The sequence below is a fragment of the Schistocerca cancellata genome, chromosome 1 (assembly GCF_023864275.1).
Source record: "Schistocerca cancellata isolate TAMUIC-IGC-003103 chromosome 1, iqSchCanc2.1, whole genome shotgun sequence".
In the NCBI taxonomy this organism is placed as follows: Eukaryota; Metazoa; Arthropoda; class Insecta; order Orthoptera; family Acrididae; genus Schistocerca; species Schistocerca cancellata.
The window spans coordinates 671,494,282-671,506,907 of record NC_064626.1 but is presented as its reverse complement, the minus strand read 5'-3'; the positions used below and the strand labels follow the sequence as shown (position 1 = coordinate 671,506,907).

The window sequence follows — 12,626 nt, the reverse complement described above, 5'->3', positions numbered from 1 at the left end:
CTAACTGCCTGTTGGCTTCTGTCTCAGGTTCATTGGCTGACATTCATCTGTTGATTTTTTTGACCTTTTAGCAGCACGAGTGGCTGAAATTGTCTATGTTTCACCCTCCATTGCTGGTGGTGGAGTGGAGTCGAGCTTGCAGCTGCAGACTATATGTATCTGGCACACCAACATCCAAGGGCTTCTCTGTAGTCATTTCCGGTGCGGTTCTCTTGCTACTTGCGATGGTCGTTTGCTGCAGCATGAGAAGCCAAGATTCGTTTACCTTGAGGCTTTCTTCTTTCTTGTTGAAGCTGTTCTTGAGTTCATATATTTCTATAGTTTCTCTGGACAAGTGGCTGTGATAGTTTTTCTCTCCAGTCAGAACTTCCAAGTCGGCAAATTTTACTATGTGGTCAGACTCCCACAGCACATGCTCTGCCACAGCCGATTTCTTCATCTGCCCCAACCTGCAATGTTGCTTATGTTCTGTGATCACGGTGTTGATTGATCGTCCAGTCATTCCAACAAAAAGTTTTCCGCATATGCTTGGTATGCGATACATTCCCAACATTTCAAGTGGGTCCCTTTTCCCCTTTGCTGGTCTAAGCCACTCTTTGAGCTTCTTTGTCAGTTTGAAAATAGTCTTTATGCTGATTTTGTCTATCACTCTGGAAATGTATGGCAGAAAGACCGTATCCGACATTTCTTTTTCTGATTTGTCACTTCACTGGGTGTTTGGATGTGTTACACTTCTAATATAACTTGTGGAGTACCCATTGCTCCTCAAAACACTTTCTAGGTGTTGCATCTTGAATCTGAGGTGCTTACTCGTCTTGATCGCATTACAAGCGTATTAATTATGCCTCTTTTCTGGCTTGGGCGGTGGTTTGATGGTTTGTACAGGTATCGGTCCATGTGTGTCAGTTTTCGATACAGGCTGTGTCCCAGGTTTTCACCATCCCTTGTGACCAGCACATCTGAATCCAGTTCTCAATGGAACAGTGATGTCTGCAATGTTCTTAACTGCTGAAACTACTGCCCCAACTGCCTTTCTTGACTACAGTTTGTGTAGTTAAGAAGGCAGGAACACAGAGGGCAGTGGTGAGTGCTTTAGAGAAATATCCACCATTGTGTTCCCAGTCTCTCTTGTGGTTCATGAGACCATCATCCTGCAGTACATCACCTACTGGGTGTTTCCAACCCACACAGAAATCCTCGTAGCAGTCTCCCATACCATTGAGACTTTGCGGAACAGTTTATGGAATCCGGGAACTCATACTATGATATCTTGTTACTCTCCTTAATAATTCAGGAATACAAATGTTCAGGAACTGTTGGAGATCTCACTACCAAAAAGGCAGTGAGATCTCCAACAGTTCCTTAACATTTGTGACTCTCCAGAACTACATAATTACTCATGACTGAAGAACAGCACTTCTCACTCCACCAGTGGACTGCAGGCTTGGTAGGTGGCCTGAACATTTTGGAATGAATGCATTAACAATTTGGTGGACAATAAGCATAATGTGGTCTGTCCAGTTCTGGATGTGTCATAATGTTTACACATAGCCATTTGCTGTACAGCATGAAGTTAGCCTATTTTAGCATGCATTTCAATAGTTTCCTTTCAGGAACTATCCATTGTTGAATTTGGTTGGTTGGCTTAATGATTAAAGGGACCAAACTCTGAGGTCATCAAGCCTTCTACCTGGAATAGGCAAGTCAACAAAACTGCACACCCAAGGAAAGAAAACCCCAAGGTCTACCGAAGGTCAACAACGCCCAGAGAAACAAACAAGGAATAAGGAAACGGGGGAAAGAAAGAAAGGCGAGTGAGGTGCCCCATCCAGGGAACAGCCAGCACCCCATCCAACAATACTAAAAAAAGACTGGTCACACATAGAGGATGAGAGAAGCATAGGAAAACAGAGTAAGAACACCAAGTCAAACACAGACAGCCACTGCCCATTTTGGACAGAGGACCGGCATGGCATCCTGCTAACCCCTCAATGGGCTGAGAAGGCTTAGGTGGCTTTCCTTAGAGAGAGTGGTAAGAACCCCCTTCACAAACATGCTGTAAGACCGGGTCAGTTCTTGGGGCATCCTCCACTAACACCAGGAATAGTAAGTCAGAAAGTTTGAGAGTCCAATGCAGGGCAACTAGGGTAGGACAGTCCAGAAAAATGTGGACCACTGTCAAACAGGCACCACAACAACAGTGGGACGGATCCTCACAATGGAGGAAATGATCATGAGTCACCCAAGTATGGCCGATGCAGAGCCAGCAAAGGAAGATAGAGTCTTGGTGAGAGGACTGCAAGGAAGACATCCACAAATTTGTAGTCTCCTTTATTGCCCCTACTTTGTTCAGTGAAGATGGACTATGCCACTGTGTATTCCAAATCCTTAGAACTTAACAGCATAATACCAATAGGTGATCCGATTCTGGAATACTGATCTCAAGAAGTGGCTTGCAGCACTCAATCTGGCCAGCCTGTTAGAGAGTTCATTCCCAGGAATGCCAATGTGATCTGGTTTCCACACAAAGACCACCAAGTGTCCACTTTGTTCAAGGACAAAAAGGGAATCTTGGATAATCAGTACCATGGGATAGTGAGGGTAACACTGGTCAAGATCTTGGGAACTGCTCAAAGAGTCACTAAGAAGAGGGAGGATTCAACTGTGCAGAAACCGATGTGTGCTCAAGAGCATGAGAGATGGCTACAATCTCGTCAGTGAAAACTATACAGCTATTAGGCAACAAGTGGAGTTCATTAAATTCTGCATGAACATAAACAAAGTCAGCATGACCAGCAACCATCAAGGCATTAGTACAGGCTACTTCTGAATCCTGAAACGCTCCGAGAGGAGGGCCTCAGGATGAGCTGAGTCTTTCGGTATATGTGATAGGTCAAGACAAAGCTGTGGATGGGGGACGCATCACTGACATTTATGTGAGGGCTGAGAGAAAATGTGGTAGAGGGGAAAGCTGGAGTTCAGAAACAAGGGGCCAGATGCTGATAGCAATTATAACCCCAGACTTGGGCCACAGTAGCAGGAGGTTCATTCATGTGTAAGCAGTCAAGCACTGTTGGTGCAGAACCTGTAATGGTGGAACCCAGAATAGAGCAGTCTGCATCCCAGCTGGTGTTACTGAGGCATTGAAGAGCATAGAAGTGTGATGAACATGTTCATTTTAGTTTACAAAGAGTGGAGCAGGAGGGTTAAGAGCTAGAATGGGAAGGAGTGGATACGGGGAAGGGACTGCAGCCTGGAAGAGAAAAAAGGCTGCAATAGGTCAGGGACCTGTGCACACCAGACATTTACCCACAAAAGAGCTGCAGCCCCCTGGGGTGCATTGTTGAATATGATAAATGTATCAAGATCAAAAATTGGTCATGGAGTACAAACGGAAAACTACTTCTACTGAGCAGTGTGAGTGAAAGTGGGAGAGCACACAGAAAGATTTACTAGTGGAGAATGGTTCCTTGTCAGTGCTGAACTTCAGGTTCTGGTCTACATTTCTGAAGAGATGAAGCTCTTAACAGCTCAACACCTGGTGTATGTGGTAATGCACATTATGTGCTGACAAAAAGAATTAAGATCAGCAGCACAGTACAATGAGAGAAAGCCTATTTTCCAGAGATTTTTTGGATATGAGGGGGAAGGGTAGGGGTAGAAAAGAGAGCATATTGTCACTCAACTCAGCACACGCATTACTACTTTTATTATAATATGATACTGAGTGGGAGTTGTGGTATTAATTTTCCCTCCCTCTGAGGTTGCACTTTCTTAGCACAAGAACATCAGCACCTTTGAAATGTGTTTCCAGAGGACATTGTGACACAGTCCCCCCTCAAAAATCCTCAACTTATTTTTGTTACACTGGAATATGATGAGAACATCAGTAATGACATTTTTTGTCTTCCTCATTTTCCCTTTTCTGTTTGATGAGCAACAGAGTTTCTGATAGTAGCAAGGTAAGGGACCCTTTTTGGCACCAGTTTAAGTTTTTATCAATATGTAAACCCAAAAAATTGTAGCATTCCATCCTATTTACTAACTCCTGTTTATATGCTACATCAATAAGACTATTTGTTGTACAGAACTTAGTATAGTGTGCTTTCCAAACATTTAGGGATAATCAGAAAACTACTTAATTAAGTCTCTGAAAAAACCATTAACAATCTCTTCTGTGGTTTTATCTCTAATAGAGCTTATTATAATACTAGTATAATCTGCAGAACATACCAATTCTGCTTGTTGAACATTAACAGAAGGCCAATCACATACACAGGGTGTCACAGGTATAAGCACACACATGTCTACGCTGATTGAGGATGGTGTACTGAACAACATTACATTAGTATTTACTTAATTTTCAGACTAATAATTACAGCTATTACAAGTCATATGTTTTTAGGTTGGGTAGTACCTCCAAGTACATTATGCTTATTTTCGACTGTGCAGCAGGTCAGATGTTGAAGTGTAGTTGTGTGGATACAAAACGGTTCTAGTCAATTCTGACTGGTTTAGCTCACATAGTGGTGCAGAAAACATCAGGTCATCAAGGTTATGATGTGTCTGTGAGAAGACTGTTCAACCCACAGAAAAAACATCCAGCACACTGGTGTGTGAACATATTAAGCTACCACGTACAAAAATATCTGCACTTCCCTGTATAGGAATAGGAATGGACACAAACTGAATCCTGTGGACTCCTCTTGTGATTTCTCTCCAGTCCCTAAAACTTTCTAGCCTTGAATTAGTCAGCACAATTTTTTGCATTCTGTTTTCTAGGTATGATTCAAATTAATTGTGTGTAAAGCCATCAGGCCCATAAAACTTGAGTTTTTCTAAGAGTGTAAGATTATCTGTGCAATCAAACATCTTGGAAAGCATTCTCAGTCGAGAAACCCTTCTGGAAACCAAACTGTCATATGCTAAATAAATTGTCTGTACTTAAATGTGAGACTACTGTCGAGAACTTTACTTTTTCGAATATTTTGGAAAGAGATGTCAGTGAGGAAACTGGGTAATAAAATATTAAATATTTTTTTTAGTATGCAAATAATGTTGAAGCTTTAATTATTCTGGCCATTATATAAACTTCGCTTTTCCTCACACAAGAGACTTTGTTTCCCTTAGTTTTCTGAATAACTTTTTAGGAAAGAAACTTTCAAATATTGACACAAATTTACCATGAAATAAATTGAATTTAACATTAGCATCTCTTTCTACAAGTACCTCATTCTATACCATTTCTTAACTTATGGTACTCTTAAAACATTGTATCCTATTCTCATTTATAAATCTGAGTCTCTGAACTGGATCTCTCCCTAGCATGAAACAGTACAAAAGTGAAGGTAGAGTGGAGTTTTATTTACCAGCAACAACAATGTCATTAAAGATGGAGCCTAATTTCAGACATTGTGGAGAAGAGAATTGGCCATAACATTTTTGTACAAACTGTCCAGGTATTTGGGTTAACTGATTTACAGAGATCAAGTAAAACCTAAACCTGGATGGCTTGACAGACGGAAGAGCAACCCTGTTTCCAAATGCAGGTTCAGTGCGTAACCACTGTGCCACCTTGCTTGGAACTAAACAATAAACTGTACTTCCAAAAGTTACTGAAATCCAAAATAGAAGCACTAAGCAAAATACTTTTACAGGGTGTTTCAAAAATGATCGGTATATTTGAAACGGCAATAAAAACTAAACGAGCAGCGATAGAAATACACCGTTTGTTGCAATATGCTTGGACAACAGTACATTTTCAGGCGGACAAACTTTCGAAATTACAGTAGTTACAATTTTCAACAACAGATGGCGCTGCAAGTCATGCGAAAGATATAGAAGACAACGCAGTCTGTGGGTGCGCCATTCTGTACGTCGTCTTTCTACTGTAAGCGTGTGCTGTTCACAACGTGCAAGTGTGCTGTAGACAACATGGTTTATTCCTTAGAACAGAGGATTTTTCTGGTGTTGGAATTCCACCGCCTAGAACACAGTGTTGTTGCAACAAGACGAAGTTTTCAACGGAGGTTTAATGTAACCAAAGGACCAAAAAGCGATACAATAAAGGATCTGTTTGAAAAATTTCAACGGACTGGGAACGTGACGGATGAACGTGCTGGAAAGGTAGGGCGACCGCATACGGCAACCACAGAGGGCAATGCACAGCTAGTGCAGCAGGTGATCCAACAGCGGCCTCAAGTTTCCGTTCGCCGTGTTGCAGCTGCGGTCCAAATGACGCCAACGTCCACGTATCGTCTCATGCACCAGAGTTTACACCTCTATCCATACAAAATTCAAACGCGGCAACCCCTCAGCACCGCTACCATTGCTGCACGAGAGACATTCGCTAACGATATAGTGCACAGGATTGATGACGGCGATATGCATGTGGGCAGCATTTGGTTTACTGACGAAGCTTATTTTTACCTGGACGGCTTCGTCAATAAACAGAACTGGCGCATATGGGGAACCGAAAAGCCCCATGTTGCAGTCCCATCGTCCCTGCATCCTCAAAAAGTACTGGTCTGGGCCGCCATTTCTTCCAAAGGAATCATTGGCCCATTTTTCAGATCCGAAACGATTACTGCATCACGCTATCTGGACATTCTTCGTGAATTTGTGGCGGTACAAACTGCCTTAGACGACACTGCGAACACCTCGTGGTTTATGCACGATGGTGCCCGGCCACATCGCACTGCCGACGTCTTTAATTTCCTGAATGAATATTTCGATGATCGTGTGATTGCTTTGGGCTATCCGAAACATACAGGAGGCGGTGTGGATTGGCCTCCCTATTCGCCAGACATGGACCCCTGTGACTTCTTTCTGTGGGGACACTTGAAAGACCAGGTGTACCGCCAGAATCCAGAAACAATTGAACAGCTGAAGCAGTACATCTCATCTGCATGTGAAGCCATTCCGCCAGACACATTGTCAAAGGTTTCGGGTAATTTCATTCAGAGACTACGCCATATTATTGCTACGCATGGTGGATATGTGGAAAATATCGTACTATAGAGTTTCCCAGACCGCAGCGCCATCTGTTGTTGAAAATTGTAACTACTGTAATTTCGAAAATTTGTCTGCCTGAAAATGTGCTGTTGTCCCAAGCATATTGCAACAAACGGTGTATTTCTATCGCTGATCGTTTAGTTTTTATTGCCGTTTCAAATATACCGGTCATTTTTGAAACACCCTGTAGCTATATCACAGGAGAGTGCAAGAAGATTCATAGTAAATGATTATGCAACACAAATTCAAATACATTTAAGTAGGCCTAAATATTATGTTCTCTTATTGCAAATGTTCAAGATTATGCTAAAGCATGTAATGAAAATACAATTTAACACCAGACAGCAATGGAGAAGCTTTGTTAAATTGCTACAATGTCTGCCATAAGGGTTACATTCCTATACCTAACCTACATAAATGACTTCCAGCAATATTGAAGAACTTTGAAATTATGTTATGGCATGTTTACTGAGTTGTTACAAGCTTCACCATACTGGACATGGACCAGATGACAGCTGTACAGTCCTGTAAATGTTACGCAACAAAAAATTGTCCTAACATAAAGTCTGCAATTTCAAATGAATAAAAAGTTTTCCTTCTGGTAACATGAATTGATAGTAATGGTCAAACACTATGGTTAAAATTCCTTTGTGCCTAACTACAAAACAAACTGAAATGGAGTAAACACAAACTAATTAAAATGCCCAGTTCAGCATATTTTTCATCTGGAGGTATTTTTAATTGTTTTAATGTTTAGGGAAGGGCACTGCTTGTTTTGTATATGTCCAATCTCTATGCTCCTGCGAAACAAAACAATGTGACTGAAAAGTATCTGTTGAGAAAAAGTGAACAATAGGAATATTGTTTCAAGCAGCTAACCACATAGGGCACGTGTTGCAGAGTTCTATTCAAATATCTTTGAATTCTTACTCACTAAACAGCACATTTATTAATTAATGACATTTGTTCTCAACAATAAAAGCAAGTTTCAGATGAACTACCATTTACGGAAACACAAAATAAAACACAAAAATAATTCCTCAAGTTTCAGATGAATTACGGTTTAAAGTAACACAAAAATAATTTCTAAGAAGTCCTTCCCCACTTGTCTGGAGGTTTGATTGGGTTTACGTATTCTGGCGTACAGATCTTAAACAAAATCCCTGCCAACACTGGACACAAAAATTAAAAATCTCAGCAAATTCAGATGAAAATTTAAAAAAACCTATTGCATTATGTACTTCTAAATATGTTCTGACTATTTAAAATCAGTAAATAAAAATTCCTGCTAGCAGCATCACAAATAACAATGTTCACTGCAAATAGCTATCCATTCCTGCAGATAAATGTCAATGCTCATTGCAAACAGCCACCTGTTCATACAGCAAATACAGAAGTTATAACCTCTGAAAATCATCACTGTAATCAGTTAACAGTAAGCAAGCAGAAGTAGTAGATAAGGAGCATCTATATCATGAATGAGTAAGCAGCTTCTTTTTTTAAGAAACAGAGTTACTGTTAATTTTATTATGTTCATTTATAGCCCACATACACATATATAATATACCAGTTTAATGATACATGAGAATTTATCCAGTGTAAAAATTAGTTTCTGTCAACTACTTCTCTCTTTTACTGTGTACCTTCCCTTGGCTTGCTCCACATCCATGGTGGTTGTTCTTCAGGATGGGAGCTATACAACATGATGAGTGACTAAATGACTGAATAAAACTGATGGGCAAGTAACATTTTATTACAGGTTTAAAAGAGGCTGCACATTTTTATCACGTAGTTTTAGTAGTAGGGAAATGTTTCTGATGTAAGAAATTCTGTGCCGGTTGTTTTACAGGAATAAGTTTTCAGATGACAAGCTCAATTATTCTTGTAGTGGGAAAAATGCTAGCTCTAGTGGAAGCAAGTCACAAAGAAAATAACCACTATGCATGCAATAAATATGTACAATTCTGTGCAGTGACAGTAGTAATGGTGATGGAATAATTAATGTAATACGACAGAAAACATTCCTTTTAGAGATAGAGATAGAGAGAGAGAGAGAGAGAGAGAGAGAGAGAGAGAGAGAGAGAGAGAGACAGAGAGGGAGAATATTTCCATGAAAATCAAATTTAAGACGTACCGCATATCAAAATTCTAAATCAGGTTTCAAGTTCTAATTGTCTGTGAAGCATAACTCTTTGTTAAATTTCTTTCAATGCGGCGCGAGTGAGTCTAGAAGTCTACATAAATGTCAGTTCGTGAATATATAACTTAGGCGACTCACTGTCAAAAAGATCTAACAACAAAACCGTAAAATAAGAATAAAATAACGTCACTGCATTGGATATTTAAATCGTTAAGGTATCAATATAATGACACTCACTCTTCCTTGCACTCTTTCATCATAACTGAGAATTTTTCTTCCAACTTCAATCTTTCTTCTTCACTGAAAATTGATATGTACGAATATTATTGGTTTGTGTTATTAATTGATGTTTAAGTATGGATATTGGCAGCACGAAAGTACCTTTTCCGCAGTTTCTCTTGCAGCAATGCCATTTTGCGATGATAAACAGAATTGTGATCAGCGTCGGACATCATTTCAAAACAAATACGTACTACATACAAACTACACCGTACACAAACCGCGCGTTGACGCTTGAAACTGGCGTTTCAAAACAAAAACCAATAACATGCGATGAACGGGCAGGGACTGCCAACTGCGCCGGTGCTCTCAGCATTCGACACTGTTTCAGCTCTGACGTAGGACAGAAAACTCCCTGCACTCTTAACAATGTTCAGAATTACAGAATGTAATTAACAGTGGTCATGGGAATTCACGAAAGACTGTAATTAATTAATTCAACCGTGTAAAGCAATCAAGTCATAGCGTGTTTGGCGGCAGTAGAGTGCGGCGGCAGACGTAATACCCGCATGGGTTGCAGCTTCTGCGTTCGCGTGATTACGAAGGCCAGGAGTTTCTGTAGCTTTTCGTTTTGTACGTGGAAGAGGTGTTATCGTATAGCACAATGAGCTTTCGCCGAAATTAGATGTGCAACAGCAGCAGGCACTTTAAGTGTCATTTGGGAGGCATTGCGTGACTCGGTGCGGGAAAGACGTTGATCAATTGCTTGCAATTTTCTTCTGTCACGTAAGGAATCGATGCACTGTACCTTTCCTCTCATGCAGTAAAAGAAAAACAGCTGACAATAAACTGATGTCAGCCACGCAAACATAAGAACAGTCCAAAGATAGCACACTGAGTAATGGAAAATTACAGTCAGAAATTTTTAAAACTGATATTTGCACCATTTCTTTGCATATCGTACCGGTAACATCTTTTCCCTCTGAAAGTACATTCGATGTTATGAAAAGAATAAGTATGTAGGCCTACGTCCTTTCTTTTGCTACGACTACGAAAACGCAACTCTAATCGGACGCGGAAGTAAAATGTGCCACAATACGCGAAGCTGTCAAATAAAGAATGTCTCATGCATAAATTTTAACGTTTTCTTTTGCGAGCTCCTTTGGATTTTGGGTTGTGGCTAGCTTAGTTATCATAGTACAAAACCCAATGTCTTAGGATTATGTGAAAGGAATATTTCGTTCCGCAAATAATTACAAAATAACGTGGGCTTCATTTTAGAAACATTTTGCCAATGGATAAATTCCATTGATTCTTGATTTGGAAGTGGGGTACCAGTTATTTGGAAATGGACAGAAGAAATAAAATGTCACACTGAAGAAATCAGCCTGGCCGTCGCCTGTTGTTAGTAATGAAAACTTGATAGAAATCTTGATTCCCACTTAGTTCAAATGGTTCAAATGGCTCTGAGCACTATGGGACTTAACATCTGTGGTCATCAGTCCCCTAGAACTTAGAACTACTTAAACCTAACTAACCTAAGGACATCACGCACATCCATGCCCGAGGCAGGATCCGAACCTGCGACCTTAGCAGTCACGCGGTTCCAGACTGAATCGCCTAGAACCGCACGGCTCCCACTTAGTGAATGGGAATCTGAAACTTAAGCTTTTGCTCTTCTCGAATACAAATCCCACGTTTAATAGCGCCACATCGCTTGTTTTTACAAGAGTTTATGATTATAATTTTTATTGGGAAATAAATCGGCGCATATGCTTCTTCGTAATCGAGCAAACGACCAGCGGAGAAGACACAGAAAATACGGTATTTCTTCTGTGTTTGTTATTTCGTGATGCGATTAGGAATGCACCACGGTATCCTCATTCGCAGATGAAATTAAATGTCACAAAATTCTCTTAATGAGATGAAACCCGTTGTTTGCCTTTTTCAGAGGATAACCACAATATGTATTGGTGTCTTCGTATATTTACTGCACAGAAGCGTATAGGAAAAAGGCGACATATACCAATCACAGCTTAATGAGCTCTTGTCGAAATAAGTAATTCAAGTCGTATTTCTTTATAGTGGGTGTGTCGTACTCTTAATTTTTGGCCGTGCGTGTCTTGCTAGCTGTAGTACGTGAATTTCTGCACCACTACACAATACAACTTAGTACAAAGGATATCCATTAAGTAATGCAACATATTCTTCTTTTGAAAACAGGTTGGTTTTAGTCAGGATTCTAATAAAAATCGCATTATTCCCTACTCTTTTGGCTACAAAATCCTATTTGTCAACATAATCTCGGTTCAAATTGACGGCCTTACGCCACTTTAATGGAAGGTCCTGTATACCTGGGTGATACCACTCCACTGGTCGACATCGAAGCCAACATCTGTCTGCAACAATAACCTACTCATCATGTACGTACTGCTTCCCACGGAGTGCATTCTTCATTGGGCCAAACAGATGGAAGTCGGAAGGTGCAAGAACCGGACTATAAGGTGAATGAAGGAAGTTCAATGAAGTTTTGCAAGCTCCTTTCGGATGCGCAGATTTCTTTGAGGCCTTGCGTTGTCATGGAGAAGGAGAAATTTGCTTGCATTTTTGTGGTGACGAACATGCTGAAGGCGTTTCTTCAACTTCCTGAGGATAGAACAATACACTTCAGAGTTGATCGTTGCACCACGAGGGGGGGGGGGGGGGGGACGACGACATCAAACAGAATAGCCCCTTCAGTGTTCCAGGAGATCGTTGCCATTGGAGGATTGCTGTTTCGTTTCGGGATCGAAGTGATGAACCCATGTTTCATCGCCTGTGACAATATTCGATAAAAAATTGTCATGACCAGCCTCATAACGCGCAAGCAATTCCGCGCAGATGGTCCTTCATTGCTCTTTGTGGTCTTTTGCTAGGCGGCGAGGAATCCACCGGGGACACATCTTTGAGTACCGCAGTCGGTGGAGGTGTGTGTCGTAGTACTAACAAAGATGACCAGTTGTACAGTGAGGTGTCTGATTGTAACCCATCCATCAACGCGAATGAAAGTGTCTGTATCTTTCAATATTGCAGGAGTGTCAGTTGTGTGTGGCCGGCCGACGTGTGGGAGATCAGACAGGTATGCGCGACCTTGTAACTATGATGACAGACGCCTCACCACGCTTTTGTTCATTTACAATCAGCAAGCGCCTATGAATATCTGCGATGCTATTGTTTTCCCGCAAAAGAAACTCAATGAGAGCTTTCTGTGTAG

The 12,626-nt window shown here is 40.9% G+C and overlaps 1 protein-coding gene across 3 annotated transcripts in view; it reads right to left on the bottom strand.

The window, feature by feature from the left end:
- LOC126183893 (uncharacterized) overlaps nt 1-9,654 on the bottom strand; it is a 115,526-nt gene extending 105,872 nt beyond the window's left edge. For all 3 annotated transcript variants that reach the window (XM_049926219.1, XM_049926228.1, XM_049926239.1), the window contains exons 1-2: nt 9,536-9,654; nt 9,392-9,454 (exon numbers count right to left, since the gene is read on the bottom strand). In XM_049926219.1, the coding sequence (XP_049782176.1) occupies nt 9,392-9,454; nt 9,536-9,609 (137 nt within the window). In that variant the 5' untranslated portion in view covers nt 9,610-9,654. The remainder of the gene's footprint in view (nt 1-9,391; nt 9,455-9,535) is intronic.
- Nucleotides 9,655-12,626: the final 2,972 nt, after the last annotated feature.